Below are 14,744 nucleotides of genomic sequence, written 5' to 3' on the forward strand. Positions count from 1 at the left end.
GAAGAAATGCTTTACTGTTGGGGTGGTGAGGCACTGGAACGGGTTGTGCAGGGAAGCTGTGAATGTTCCATCCCTGACGGTATTCAAGGCCAGGTTGAACAGAGCCTTGGATGGCATGGTTTAGTGTGAGGCGTCCCTGCCCATGGCAGTGGGGGTTGGAACTAGATGATCTTAAGGCCCTTTCCAACCCTAACTATTCTATGATTCTATAGGTAGCAACAAAAGTTTTCTGCAAATGATATTGAGTGACAAGGAAGTCCCCAAATAATGCACAGCTGCTATGGTTTGTATTCACCTGCATAGAGGCAATAGAAAACATACTGAAAGTGACTTTAGCTTTGGAATTGAAATGGGTGATCTGGGACTAATGGGTCTCTTTCATTAGTTATCTATCTTCAACTAAGCAAATATATGAAAAGCTCTTCTGTTTTTAAAGAGGCTAATGAAAGCAAAGAGAATTCAGAAGTGCACCTTTTTTTTTTTTTTTCATTTTGCTTGTATTTTCTAGACAGTGACACAAAATGTGAAGCTCTGCTACTTTGAACTAAAGGAAAGAATATGAGATTTTCACATAAGGATTAAAATGCAGCCAGGAAAACCTTCATCTTCCCATTAACAATAAAATGCTAGAGAAGGCATCGTCATTAGGGACTTGTTTGGCAAACAATAAATCTGAAGCAGCTTACTAAATGAGATCCCTAGGGAGTCCTCTCTAGATTCATTACATTAGTAAGGACAATACTTCTAAATTTTCAACCGGTATTCATTATATTACATTTCTGTAATAATTTTTTGTGGCCTTTTCAAATTCCAAGACTAAAACTGTTGTGTGCATAAGGTTTCAGGAAGAAAAGTGTTATTAACTGACTGGTATTAACTAACTGGTATTAACAAATGCCAGAATTTTAAAGCCAAATTCTCCTCTTTCTAATTCACAGAAAGCCTCATTCTTGTATCTCAGAGCAAAATTTAGACCATAGTTGGGTTTTATGCATTCAAAATACTGTTGCTGACTAACAAGGTACATACTTAAAAGCTGTGATTTTTGCATGATTAGGGCTAAGTAAGGGCATATATCAACAATAGCATTCACTACAACACCTTTTGGAGGGTGCTTTCAAAGTCTTCTACAAAAGTGAATTAATTTCACCTCACAGCCCTGCGTAGCAGAGGAGGAAATTTCCACTGAGGGGCTAAACTGGAAATAAACATATCTTTTAAGTAAGTCAACTAAAGATGCAGCAAAGAAAATTGAAGAAATGCTAGGCTTTTGGATCTGTAATCATAAGTAAAACACAAGGCATATCAAGTTCAAATAAGAGCACCTGTACTTGAAATCCAAGGATATGTTAGAAAAAGTCAGCTATGTGCAATTTGATCAGACTAACACATTATGACCTTTGCAGTATGAGGGCAGAAAAGTGCTGTCCTAATTGCTAGTCTCTAATGGTTACATACACTTCTGGAAAACTCTAATCAAATATTTAAGAAAGTAGAACCCCACAGCTCACTAACAGCTTCGAAACAATTATCCTTGAGGGAGAACTCAGAGTTCTACATGCATTTACTTCTGGGGAGAGGAAAAGATCCCAAACAAAACCCAAACCCAAATCAAGAACCTTCCCCCCCCACCCAGGACTAAAAGGTTGTTTTAGTGGATGTGTTTTGAAAGGAGACCAATAGAGCTGAGTATCTGAATCATTAAGATACTCCCAGCACCCAAACAAACACAAAACCATCTTTCAGGCACCAAGTAACATCGGCAAAGAAAAATTAAGTACACCCTCAGGAGCTGAAGCTGAAAGAGCAAACGCTTAGCAGTATGCAGTGGTATCTTTTAGATTAGAAGGGGCAGACCCTAACATCTACTCCACCTTCACACTTCACATAGCACCAACCCTACTGAGGTACAGGCACAAGGCTGTTCAGCAGCCTACCAGGTAATTCGTGGGGGAAAACAATATAAACCTTTTTAAGAGCCCCCTAACACGCAAAAATAGATAATGCAATTAATATCTCTGATTAATAACGTGATGTTCCTTACAAAGCACATTTGTAGAGCTAAGCCGAGCCTGTGACTTTGGCCCATGAAGGCCCTGGTTTCACACCCGTTCATTTCCCATAGACCACTCTGGCGACTTCGGCTGCCCAACGACAGCCTGTCCCATTTCTGACCCCAAAGTGCATAGTCCAGGGTTTGGCTGCAGAGCACTGCCGTACGGGTTTGCTTTAAGCGACAGCAGGGCAGATCCGACACCCACACCGTGGCCTCACGCCTCTCAGCAAGGCCGGCCCTGCCCCTCAGGGGCTCCCGGCGAAGCCACCAGCAGCAGCCGAGCCTCCCCGCGGCGATGGAGGAGGCAACCTCCCCATGAAAGAGGCGAAGGGCCCTGTTGTCCCCTCAAGCCGAGGGCGGGGCTGCTCCGGCGGGGCGGGGTTTGTCCTCTACTCTTCCTCCCGCCCTGAGTCCTAGCCTCCCGCCCCACCATGGCGTCTGCGGCCCTGACCTTCGTCCGGAGGCTGAGTTGGCGGCCGCTCTGCGAAATAAGGTGAGCTCCGATCGCACCGTCCCAGCAGCAAGACTCTCCGCTGCCCTGCGCCAGGGAGGGACCGCTCCGTGAGCTGCTGTCTCGCCGCTGTGCTCCCGGGGTGAGTGGCCGGCAGCGAGCCCTGGGTGGCTTACCTCCAAGCCCTCACCTGCTCTTCTGGGGCTGCTCGGTGGGGTACCTCACGGGGTCGGGGAAACCACCAGCGCTGGGCTGAGGTGCGAGTGCCCTGCTGCTGCGGGAGGGCCGGCCGCTGCCTCAGGCCTGGGCAGTCCCATCTCTGTCACGCGGGAGCCCGGCGTGGAAACTGGGGGCTCTCCTGCCTGTGCCGCTTTGATGGACTGGGTTAGCCTTCGTACAGCCCATAGGGACCTGGTTAATGTGCAGGGCGAGACGTTGCTCTCATCCTGAGCAGGGAAAGGTAAGTTTGTGGTTGAGCTGGGGGCATTTCCAGCCATCCAAACCACCTTTTTAGTGTGCGAATACGATGGGGGAGTGGGAAATCTGGAATTAATGCCTTCCTGAGGCAGATGTTTAACCACCAAAGAGACTGTTGGTTAGGCTTAGGGATAAAGTATCTGAAACCATACTGAAATACGGAGTCAAACGTGTGCTGGAGCAGGTTGCCCAGAAGAGTGACTGTATCATCACTGGCAGTATACAAGGGCAGGCTGGATGGGACTTTGAGCAGCCTGGTCTAGCAGGAGGTGTTCCTGCCCATGGCAGGGGCTTGGACCTAGATTATCTTGAAGGTCCCTTCTGACACAAACCATTCTGTGATTTTGCGCTTTTCTTGTTTGCCTTTTTTTGCCCCTCATCAGTCCCACAAAACCAAGCTTAATTTCATATCTGGCTAATTAAGGTTTCTTAAGACTACTACAGCTTTCCAGATAGTCACATAATTTCTCCTGTGGTGTGTCTTTATCGCATATTGCTCTTATGCTGTTTCCAAATAAAGTGCTATGGGCACTAGTGTATGCTGCAATGGCTGCATGCCTTCAGTGTTAGGTAGACTGTGGGAAGCCAGAAGGATGGCTTGACTTGCAAGGAGGCTTAGAATGGTGGCATTGACATTTTTATTGAAAATGGTTAAACTGGAAATTCCACTGTAAAGTTATGTATGAATAAGAATTGCAAAGTATGTTAATTTGTGGAATTTCCTCTTTCTATCAAAACCAGCTTAATATTAAAAGAAAAGTAAGCATTTGGTATGTTAAGTGTACTTGGTAAACAAGTTCCTAAGCAAAATAGTGAAGCAGGCATCATCATACCAATAGATACTACCCGGGATACCCTGCTTGTTAACAACATGCAAATTTGACTGGTTTAATATACGTTTTCATAAGAGAAATGCTTTTACTCAAGTATTTCCATTAAGTATGAGTGCATCTTGACCAGAAAACTGTGGTAATTTATGCATTAAATAGTAATATTTTTCTTCCAAAGCTTTGTGAGAAATTATCTGAAATATGTACATGAACATCTTAAGATACAGGGAGAAACAAAGAGAATATGAATTGTATGATCAGTGTGACTTCTGCCTTCATTTCAAAAAGGGAATGCTATAGGTGAGTTTTCTACAGATAAACAGTACTAATTTCATACAGGTAAGTAAGTTGTTACAATGAGAGGAAGGGGAAGCAATTCTAAATTGGAAAACACGTAAAAGACTGCCCTGCTGGACATCATTGGGCTTGTGGAGTCAGATATACTTGAAACGGCAAGATTCTGTATGTGAAGTAAGGTCATAAATCAATATTACTAATGGGTAATGGGGAGGAAAACTTACACAAATATGAGTGTAAAATGAGAGAATACTTCTTGCCTTCTTGGCTGCTTTTGTTTGTTGGTTTTTGTTTTGCTTTTTTTTCCTCCTCAGCAGGACATTCCTAGTCTTCTCAGATGCTGAGTTGTGAGTTCCACAGGCTCTTGTCACACATGCCAACATCTTGTCCTGCCTTGTTGCATATGTAATTTCTCCAACTTTGAATTTGTCTGAGGAGGTGGAATGCTGACAAAAATGGACATGCAAAAAGTTTTACTAGGGCTGTAGCCATTTGACAGTCTTTGCATTCAGCTGCTTGAAGTTGGAGACCCGCAACTCTACTGCTGTGAGGCCATATCTGTGTATATGGCAAGTCAGACCACTGGGCACAGAATGTTTGCTGCTGGGAAAGCTGCATCCCATGGTATCGTTTCCAGACATTCCTTTGGGCTAGTTGTAGTATGATTGTAGCACTGAATGCCGATCAGTAGTTGGAAGGCATCTTGTGATTTCATGTAATCTAGAAAGGAATCTAATTTGCATGTGCCAAGACAGCTCTACAGCACAAACCAGGGGAATGGAATTGGCAACAACTTAGACTTGTTCCGAGAGTACTCCTGATCCAAACCAAGACAGTAGCATAGTCACACCCTAACTTCCTAGTGTGTTCCTTGATACAGTTATCTCAGCAACTGTAAAGGAGGTCAGATCTTAACAAGAACAATTTGTCCATGAGCTGTTCTTTTATTTCTCAGCAGCTCTAAAGAGCCTTTTCCAGAGGAGCACTATTAAATGCTGGTCTTTGAAGTGGATTGAAAACCAGTTAATTTTCTGTTAAGCTGTTGGTTTGTCCTTGCTTATGTGGCCTTGTTGGTCTTTGCCTATGCCTGGAATACTTCCTGCTTACAGTAAATCTATTTTTACCCCAGTGTCTACTCTTCAGCTTGGGAGGCAGCTGTCTTAAGGGTTTGAGTTTGCTTCCATCCTGGCTCTTGAATAGTATCCCAAATCTCTTCTTGGTTTCTCCTTATTGTCTCATGACAAGACATCTGCATGTTTACTGACTACCTGCATGGCGGGAACTCAGGTATTATTAAGTCCCAGAACAGTATGCAACAGTCCTTACACAGTTTCTGCAACCTTTTTCTGCTTGTGTCTGGGAATTAATTGAACCTGTTCCCTGAATTGCTTCTCCTTTGCTTGGTAGTGCAGTTGCATTCGTTGGCCATTTTGTCAAGGGCCCTTTGGTACATTGATGGCTAAAGCAGGACATTATAATCCTTCCATCTCCTCCTCTGCCTCCCGTCTGTCACTGAAAACCTTACAGCTCTTTTTTTGCCTTCTCTCCCACTAAGCCAGTCAGGTGTAGGTCCTGGGAAAAGGCCTGTGGGGAGTGGTGGTGGTGGCAGAGCTGTCTTGCTGTGAAACTGTGCTTATTATGGACAAATGCCTCTGTTGAGGGTGGAGGAAGAGCTGATCTCTTGCAACTGAGAGATTATTTCTGGCTTCACTGAATGGCTGTGTTTTGGGGCCTCTGTCAGTGAGAAGAGGCTCAGTATTCTGGGTAATTCCATAAAATATTTTGTTGCTGGTAAAGGTCTATTGACTGCATCATGGAGTTTTGTTTGTTCATTTTTAATGTGTGTGGAGGATGTAAACAGAGTCTTCCCCTGCTGCAGATAAGCAATAAAGTTTCCTGCATTTGGGCATAATGGCAGATGTCAGCACACCCAGGGCGCATGTAAGCCTTGTGGAAAACATCTGTAAGGCTACTATGACCCTGGAGATGACCAGTAAGTTTGGTGCTATCCCTTCTTCTGTCCTGTTTCATTTTTCCAGGTTTGGCCATGAGGAGCTTATTGGCCTTGGAGGGAGTCTGCTTTTTAACCCTGTGGTGGAAAATGTTTATTCCTTTCTGTCAGTCCTATTCAGATGGCTGTAGTTCGGTACAGATATACAAATATTAGTGGCTTTGTTCTGATGTTCTTAGGCTGGAAGGCACAAGACACTATTGCCTCTTCACTTCTCACCCACTTTCCTGCTGCCAGGTGCTATTTCTGTATTGCAGCAGCTGCTTTCCTTCTCTTTTCTACTGACTGCTATCAGCCCCAATCCAACTCTGTTTTACAGGGAGGAGGACTGGATTTTTGCACTATTGCTCTCAAGTAACCTATCGGAATATATTCTTAAAAACCCTGTTTGCTAGCAGTACTTATTCTTCTGTGTGTCTGTACCAAGCCCTCTGGTTCTGGCAGTAGAAGTTGCTTTATGCTTGAAACTTTTGCCCAGCTGTTAGGGCTTGCCTGAGTTGGGTATGATTTCTCTACTAGTGTTAGTGTGGCATAGGCAGCAGCTGTTCTGCAGCCTCCTGAATATCTGCCCACGAACTTCCCCACCTGCTAGCAGTTGGGCAGGAACACCTTCTAGCATGTTGATGTAGAAAATGGGTCCATGTACAGGGTTGTGTTTTATCCACAGTGCAAAACACATACCCTGACCCTACACTGTGGGGCCCTGTGGAATATACTTTTTACTCCCTGTTGCTCTCTTATATGTGTTTTGGTTTCAGAGCCTCTTAAGTCATGCCTTTTGGTGCTGTGTCTGAGGTTGTACTAGCTTGCTTGCTCAGCTCTGTGCTATTCCCTATAAGCCAGACATTTTTTCCTGTGATGGATTTTTTTATCAGATCTCCTTGTCTTATGCTGGATGCTGTAGGTCTTAGGTACTCTGCTCTCCTTCTGCTTGTGATAACTATGCTTATCTTTTCAAACTAGGCTTCTAACTCTAGTTGATGCTTGTGAGCCAAGTTGTTTTGCACAACCTTTGACTATCTGTGGACCACAGATCTTTGCTAGATCACCAGAAAAATCAGGCACAGTACATAACTGCCTTGATTTTAAACCTGGTTTTGTTTGGTTTTGCCCCCAAGCTTGGTCTTTATTTCTTGGTACACATCAGTACACAACTCGGAGATCTTATCGTATTTTCTTTATCTTTTAAACAGCAATAATTTTCACTAAAAAAAAAAAAGTCACCTTCTTTCTTGAAACCTTGCTCAGTTTGACTTTTGCGGTAGTATTTTGCAGAATACTGGTAAAATCAGCTTCCCCTGACATTGTGATGGAAAGGTAACTTTTGGAGCCTTTCTGAAGGGATCTTCATACCACCCATGAATTTCAAATTTTTTTTCTTTAAGGGTTGGGATTCTGAAACATAGCTGTTACAGTAAACTCATCCACTGTCTTTTGACTACTGACCCTAACTAGTTAATGGAAAATGAACAATTAAATCTCTTAATGGGAGGCTTTTTCTGCAAATACTGAGTTACTACATCTTGTTTCCACATGCTGGTTTACCAATATGGCTTAAAAGAGAAAAGGTAGTGGTGAAACGATTAAGCAGTCATCCAGAGAAGTGTCATAATAGACTTATGTCCTTATTTAAACATACTCTTAAACTGTTTTGAGCAGACATACATGCAGCAGTTAAAATCAACAAAACAAAATCTGGAGCAGCAAGCTCACTAACTGTATGAAATTGAGCTGGATTTGAGAGTTCACAGCTAGTATCAAACCAAAGCGTCTGGAAGACTTGAAGATGGATTGGCTTGGAACACTGCTTTCTGTTGTTAATTTGCTTTGAAGCAGCTGTTCATTGAAGTTGATGTGACCTTCTCAGTGTTGCCTGCTGAAGTCAGTGATCACTAGGTGCTTCTGCAGCAGCTTTGCTGCAGAGTTCAGAAGAATCTGATAATATGAGTTCAAGTAAGGTGGTTGTTAACTATTCTTTTTGTTACTGAATTTTGGAGAGAATGGCTGTTCAAGTCTAGCAAAATGGGCTCTCATGTAGCTCCCACTTGACATGAGCAACCACAGTTTCTTTCTACCCTTATTTTTAAAGACAGTTATGAGTTTCCTGAGGAGAAAGAAAATGTATTTTCAAATATCTGACTGTCTTTTAATTTAATATGGTGCTAGGAATTTTGAGTTCCTGTTGGGTAGAAGATACTGTCTTTGAACAGTACCATTTTAAGAAGCTACTTATTCCTCTCTTCCCTTATACTTCTGTCCTTGTGCAAATTATGTTCTGTCTGCAACTGTGATCTGGTGAAGAGAGCAAAACTGATATATCTCATTCTTGCATAGCAGTCTGCAAGAAGTTGGTTTATTTCTAGAAAAAAATTGGAAATATTGCATGTATAAAGAAATTAAAAATACTTGAATGACAGGAAATCAGAATTCATAGGGCAAAACATGACATTTTACCTGGGCTTGATATGCAGACTTAATTCACTGTAATGAACCATGTTTACAAGTAACCTCCATTTATAGTGATGATAAAGTAGGCCCCAGAGGTTTCACTGGTAGTTATCCTTACTAGAGTGAGCACATACTGAAGATTGAACCAGTTATGTCAGTCTCTTCTTTTTTTCTACACCATTGTTGTATTCAGCATATTTGTGATGTTTTTCCTATATCCTGACTGTTTCATTATGAAAGGAATTTAAGAATAAAGTATTAAAAATAATTTAAATGTTGATCAATGTGAAATAATCTACCTAAAGCTACTTTATCTTGAGTTCGGATTGGATATTTCAGCATTATTCTGATGTAGTAAATGATTGAGCCTTTCTCTTGTGATGAGCCCAAGCATTACAAGGGAACATTACAAGTTCCCTTGAAGTTCATTATAATAAAATTCAGACTGTACTCAGTAACTGTGAGCTAAGATTTTAAAGGTCTCCTAAAACCTTCCTTTATTTCACAGAGAAACAGAAATCATTGCCAACTAATTCAGTACTAGATGCTCCATGAGAAAAGAGGAAACAAAAGCTTTCATGGAATGGGTTCTAGCTAAGGCTTTCTTCCACTGAAACTCGAGCTTTAAGTCGCTGAATAAGTGATGCTGTTTGTTAAGCTTTGGAGAGGTCTGGCAGTGATTAGCATGTAGCAACTTAATTATTTGCTAGCATCCTGTTTTTTAAATGTGGTAGTTCCAGTGGTAGTCCTATATCACTGAAAGCAATGATATTAAAGAAAAATTGTCAGAATTATATTTTATCAACTAATCCTTTTAATATGAGCAGTGTTAAGTAATACAGGTTATCCAGCCATGGAAAGGAGACCATAAACTAGTAACTTCATTATTTTCTTCATAACCTATTGACTTTTCCTCTCAACCTAAATACCTACAGAAAGGATAACAGCACTAGATAGCAATAAATAATTTGTGTAATGTTTTGTGTTGGTTCGCTGTGTGTGTGACAGCTACCTTTTCTCTGATAACGTGGAGTACTCCAAGTGGAAACTTCTTTGACCCAATCAGTGAATGAAATCTGTTTTAATTGAAGATTAAATGGAAATTATCACTATGTTGTTTTAGGAAGAAGTAAACCCTACTTTGCCCTGAGTGCTATCTAAGCACATAGTTCTTAGTAGCTTTTTAACTGTGGTAGTGCAATGCCACATTTAAAACCAAACAAATTAGAAAACCACCTGCAAACTCAAAACTTTTCTACCCTCTGAATATGGTAGAGTCCTTTTAACCTGCTTACAAAAATGTTGCCTTCTATTGGCATCTGACTCCCTAGAAGGAAAGGTTTTTCTCTTCTCTCTCCTGTTCATCCTGTGCTTTGCTTTGCAAAAGCTCTTTACTAATTTAGGCAGTCAGGATTTTGGGGATTTTTTTTTTTTTTCCTGTCAGCCTGCAGATTGATCTTTATGATTGGACTTCCTGTCTATAACATTCATCTCAGTATTGTTTTTGCCCTTGAATGTAGATTGACATGGAATGAGCCTGCCAGCTGAGAATTGAAATAGTCATAGTGCAATAGCAAATGTAGTTTTCCTATTTTGTGAGTGTCCTAGAACAGATCATTTCACTTCCTCCCCTGAAACAAACTCACATGAAGGCTCTCACATGAAGGCTTGAAGATCTATAGCTTCAAAGTCTAGTCTAGAGATGAACTGTTAAAGTTAGTGGGATGTTTGTGTACTGCTTCAGTATAACTAGCAGGTTAAATGTGTTTGGTTTTCACAGGATCACAGAGTGGTTGAGGTTGGAAGGGACCTCAGGAAGCCATCTGTTCCAACCCTGCCCCGGGATCAGAGCCACCCACAGCCAATTGCCCAGGAGCATGTCCATAAGGCTTTTTAATAGCCCCAAAGATGGTAATCCCACAAGCTCTTTGGGCAACTTGTGGCAGTGCTCTGTCACCCTTGCAGTAAGAGTTTTCTGGTGTTCACAGGGACAAGCTCCCTTTGGCTATTTATATATGTTACTGAGATCCCCCTGAGCCTGTTCTTCTGTAGGCTGAACAGTCCCAGCTCAACCTTTCTTCATACACAAGTCCTTTAATCATCTCTGTGGTCCTCACTGAACTCTTCCCAGAATGTCCATGTCTCTCTTATACTGGGGAGCTCAGGACTGAATGGAGCAATCCAGGTGTGGCATCACCAGTGCTGAGTAGAGGGGATTCCATTCTTAAGTTGGAATAAAAATGATTTCTTTAAGATTAGATTAATTGTATTCTATGGATTCTTAGCTGACTCTAGCAGTCCAAATAAGTGGCTACTGTTGCCAGTCTTGCATGTGTGCAAGTACTTTAGCTCTAAACCCAAATTACCATCAGGTTTGTGTCAAGAAAATTTGCTCAGGTTTTTACAGGACATCTGTAGGTTTGTCTGGTGGGGGGTGCTGGAAATAGTGCCAAAATGAACAAGTGTGTTACTTTGTGTTTAGACCTCGTTTGTTGAATTCTAAATTATCTGAATTCTGGATTGGGACAGGATAAGCCATGGACAAATATTGCTTTGTTATTGTCGTATAGCTTGATCAGTGTTCTTTGTGTCCATACCCTTTGTATCCATGTGTCATGGATTCTGGAGTGAAAGTATACTTCACACAAATGGTTTGTCTCCTTTAACCGGTTCAGCTGAACTGGCAGGGGTGTCAGTGGGTTTTCTAGTTGTCATGGTTTAAGCCCAGCTAGTAACTCAGAACCATGCAGCTGCTCGCTCACTCCCCCCCTTCACCCCCTCCACCCCTCCCAGAGGGATGGGGAGGAGAATCAAAAGAATGTAATTCCCATGGGTTGAGATAAGAGCAGTCCAATAACTATGGTATAACACAAACCACTACTGCTACCACCAATAATAAGAATGGTAGGAGAAATAACAAAAGGAGAGAATATAGAACTAAAAGGGGAAAAGAAAACAGTAAATACAAGTGATGCACAATACAGTTGCTTACCACCTGCTGACCGATACACAACACGACCAGAGCAGCGATCTGGGCCTTCTGGGTAGCTGCCCCCAGTTTATACACTGGGCATGATGTGCTGTGGTATGGAACACCCCTCTGGCTAGTTTGGGTCAGGTGTCCTGTCTCTGCTTCCTCCTGGCTTCCCATGCCCTTCCTCGCTGTTAGAGCATGAGGGATTGAGAAGTCCTTGATCAGAGTAAATAATACGTAGCGACAACTAAAAACATTGGTGCTATCAGTGTTGTTCTCAGACCGAAGTTGAAAACAGCACTGTAGCAGCTGCTAAGAAGGAGAAAAGTAACTGCTACAGCTGAACCCAGAACACTAGTGTGGATGGAAGCTCCAGCAGCTGGTTGTGTCCTTGTCGTAAACCTACCTGTTTGGCCAAAAGCCATTAACATCAAAGTGTATACTACTTTGTTCTCCATACAGTCAATAAGATTTGTCCTCAGAAGCAAAATAAAAGTAGCCTTTACCTTTCTCCATTAGCAACAAAGTTATTTTGGGTGTTTGTTCATGACTGTTTCGTTAAAGTTGCCTTGGATAAGAATGCATAAAGAACCTTTTTGAGTTTGCTCCAAATACTACAGTAAATTTTTAGTGATTCCTTGGCAAGTGTCATGTATGAGTATCACAGCTCTATATTTTTCTGCTAACATTCATGGTTATAACTTCAAATGTGTTTGAGAGGATGTCTGCAAATCTTCCTGCTTGCAGAGATGTTTTACATGAACTGAGGATGTGCAGGAAGTTGTCACGCTCTAGTTATTCATGTCCAGATAAGTCTGCTGGAAAGAGAGCACTTGTGGAGGTTTTGGGAAACAAAGCCATTTTCCCTCCTAGCAGCTGTGATGAGAGAATGTTAACTGTGGCTGTATAGAGCATAAAGAGCAGACTGTTTCAGAGCTCTGAATGATAATCTAGATCTTTGATTCTTAGCTATTCTTTAATATTGGAAAAAGAAAAATCTTAAGCACAGCTGAGCCACTTACACTAAACAACAGTGATTCAGCACTTCAGTTTGCCAACAGACACATCGTTACCCTGTAGTTCTTATATGTCAAAACAGCGTAGGAGTGTAAAATAGTAAAAGCTGATAAGGATTTGTATCTCAAGCTTGCGTTTAGAACAACTATTGAAATGTTCTAATGTAAAGGAGAAAGTAATTTGACGTTCATTTTTGTTTCTGTGTATGAAAGCAGCAGTAAGTAAATTGGTTGTGGAGTATTTACACTGATCTTTTCTGCTAGCTAGACATATTGGACATACCAGAACGCTAGAAGCATTGCTAATACGTGACAGCAATATATTTTAGTTACTCCACACTAACCACATTATAATGGAGTATCACAAGGGGCTATGCTGGTAGAACAAGGAGGGGCAGTTGTTTCCTTATGGGTATTCTTGTTTGGGTTTTTTTGTTTGTTTTCTTGGTGTTTGGGAAAATTGTCTACTGAGTCATCAACACCTCCATGTTATCACCATGATTAATGAAACTTTTTATTTCCTCAAGTGAAAAAAATGTATTGATTTTTGGAGAATAACTTTGGTGCTGATGAGACTTTCTTAGGTATGAAGATAGGCTGAGAAAGCTGGGGCTGTTCAGCCTGGAGAAGAGAAGGCTGCTTGGAGACCTCATAGCAGCCTTTCAGTATCTCAAGGGGGTCTATAGGGGTGCTGGACTAATGAACCCTTCATTAGGGACTGTAGTGATAGGACAAGGGGTAACGGGTTCAAACTTAAACAGGGGAGGTTTAGATTGGATATAAAGAAGAAGTTCTTTCCTGTAAGGGTGGTGAGGTGCTGGAATGGGTTGCCCAGGGAGGTTGTGAATGCTCCATCCCTGGTAGTGTTCAAGGCCGGGTTGGACAGAGCTTGGGTGAGATGGTTTAGTGTGAGGTGTCCCTGCCCATGGCAGGGGGTTGGAACTAGATGATCTTAAGGTCCTTTCCAACCCTAACTATTCTGTGATTCTACTGTTTTTTGGTCTAAGAGGTGAGGCACTTGTTTGAATAGGTCTCTGCAGTAGCCAGGTGAAGAGTAGCATGGCTTTATCAAACAGATATGTGCATTGGTTCCTGCTGCATGAAGAAATAAAATTACTCTGGCTGCTGAGTTGGTGTTAATCTAATGATAGCCTGCTGCAACCTACTGACTTGGATTGCTATTCATCTAATGCCACAGAGCATGATAGTAAGTGTTAGCAAAGCAGGGCTTAACAGAGTGAGCCTGTGAACTTGTCTAGTACAGACTGCTTTGCATGCAAGTTAGTTGACTTGTCGGTTGGAAGCTATAAAAGTTGCTGTCATGAAAACTTTGGGGTTTGTGTTTTAACTCAAAGGAGCAACTCAATTATTTTAACTGTGTTTTCATCTTTTGTCAGCGTTAGATATTAGAAAACATATCGGTTACAGAAATATGAGCAGACAAAAATTGTTAGGGGTAGTCTCTGCTTATCCATCTTCTCAATGAAGATTAATTTCATCTGCCTGTGTTCTGAATTAGTTTTGCTTTAATAAATAGCAGAGGATCTTGAATGAGGTGCATACAAATGAGGTGAAAGTAGAAGTTTTCACATGAGAGAGTTGTGAAAGCAGGTGCAGGCTTTTTCAGGACGACAGAGGTTACAAAGGAAGATGTTCATGTGTCAGATACTGTTACTCCACATTTCCCAGTGTAAGAGAAGAAATTTGAAAGGACAGGACTAGAAATTAATAGCTGAAGTAATTTGACTTCATTAGTGTAAAAATTGTCAAGCTGAGGTTTCTGTAGTAAGTCATTATCACTACCTACTACCCAACTGTTTGCAACAAAGTCAGTACAACTTACAAGGATACTGCTTTCCACCTGAAGTCTGACAAGATACTGTAACAGACTTCACAGTCATTTGATAGACATCCATGAAAACCAACATAATTTTGCAGGGAGAGAAAAAGATGACCACAACAAAACACTAAAACCAAATAAAAATGAAACAACCTGAAAAGAGTTTATGATAAGAAATAGTGTGTTTAGTCAAAAGTTCTTTGGAAGAAGCCTGTAACAGGATGGCATAAAGAGAGAGGGTTGCTTTGCCTTTACAACCAGAAGGTCTCCCTCACAGAATCTCTGTATTAATTAGCCATCCACCCTTCACATACCACTCCTTTTTTCTCTAACACCAATGGAGG

At 41.7% G+C, this 14,744-nt stretch overlaps 1 protein-coding gene across 3 annotated transcripts in view; it reads left to right on the forward strand.

Annotated features, from left to right (window-relative positions):
- Window positions 1-2,262: 2,262 nt before the first annotated feature.
- ECI2 (enoyl-CoA delta isomerase 2) overlaps window positions 2,263-14,744 on the forward strand; it is a 33,525-nt gene continuing 21,043 nt past the window's right edge. Inside the window, exon 1 of one of the 3 annotated variants that reach the window (XM_065667434.1) lies at window positions 2,263-2,549. In XM_065667434.1, coding sequence (XP_065523506.1) covers window positions 2,488-2,549 — 62 coding nt within the window. In that variant the 5' untranslated portion in view covers window positions 2,263-2,487. Of the gene's footprint in view, window positions 2,650-14,744 lie in introns of all 3 variants that reach the window. The other 2 variants (XM_065667435.1, XM_065667436.1) reach the window with 2 other exon arrangements.

Source organism: Lathamus discolor, chromosome 2 (genome assembly GCF_037157495.1).
Source record: "Lathamus discolor isolate bLatDis1 chromosome 2, bLatDis1.hap1, whole genome shotgun sequence".
NCBI classification, from domain to species: Eukaryota; Metazoa; Chordata; class Aves; order Psittaciformes; family Psittacidae; genus Lathamus; species Lathamus discolor.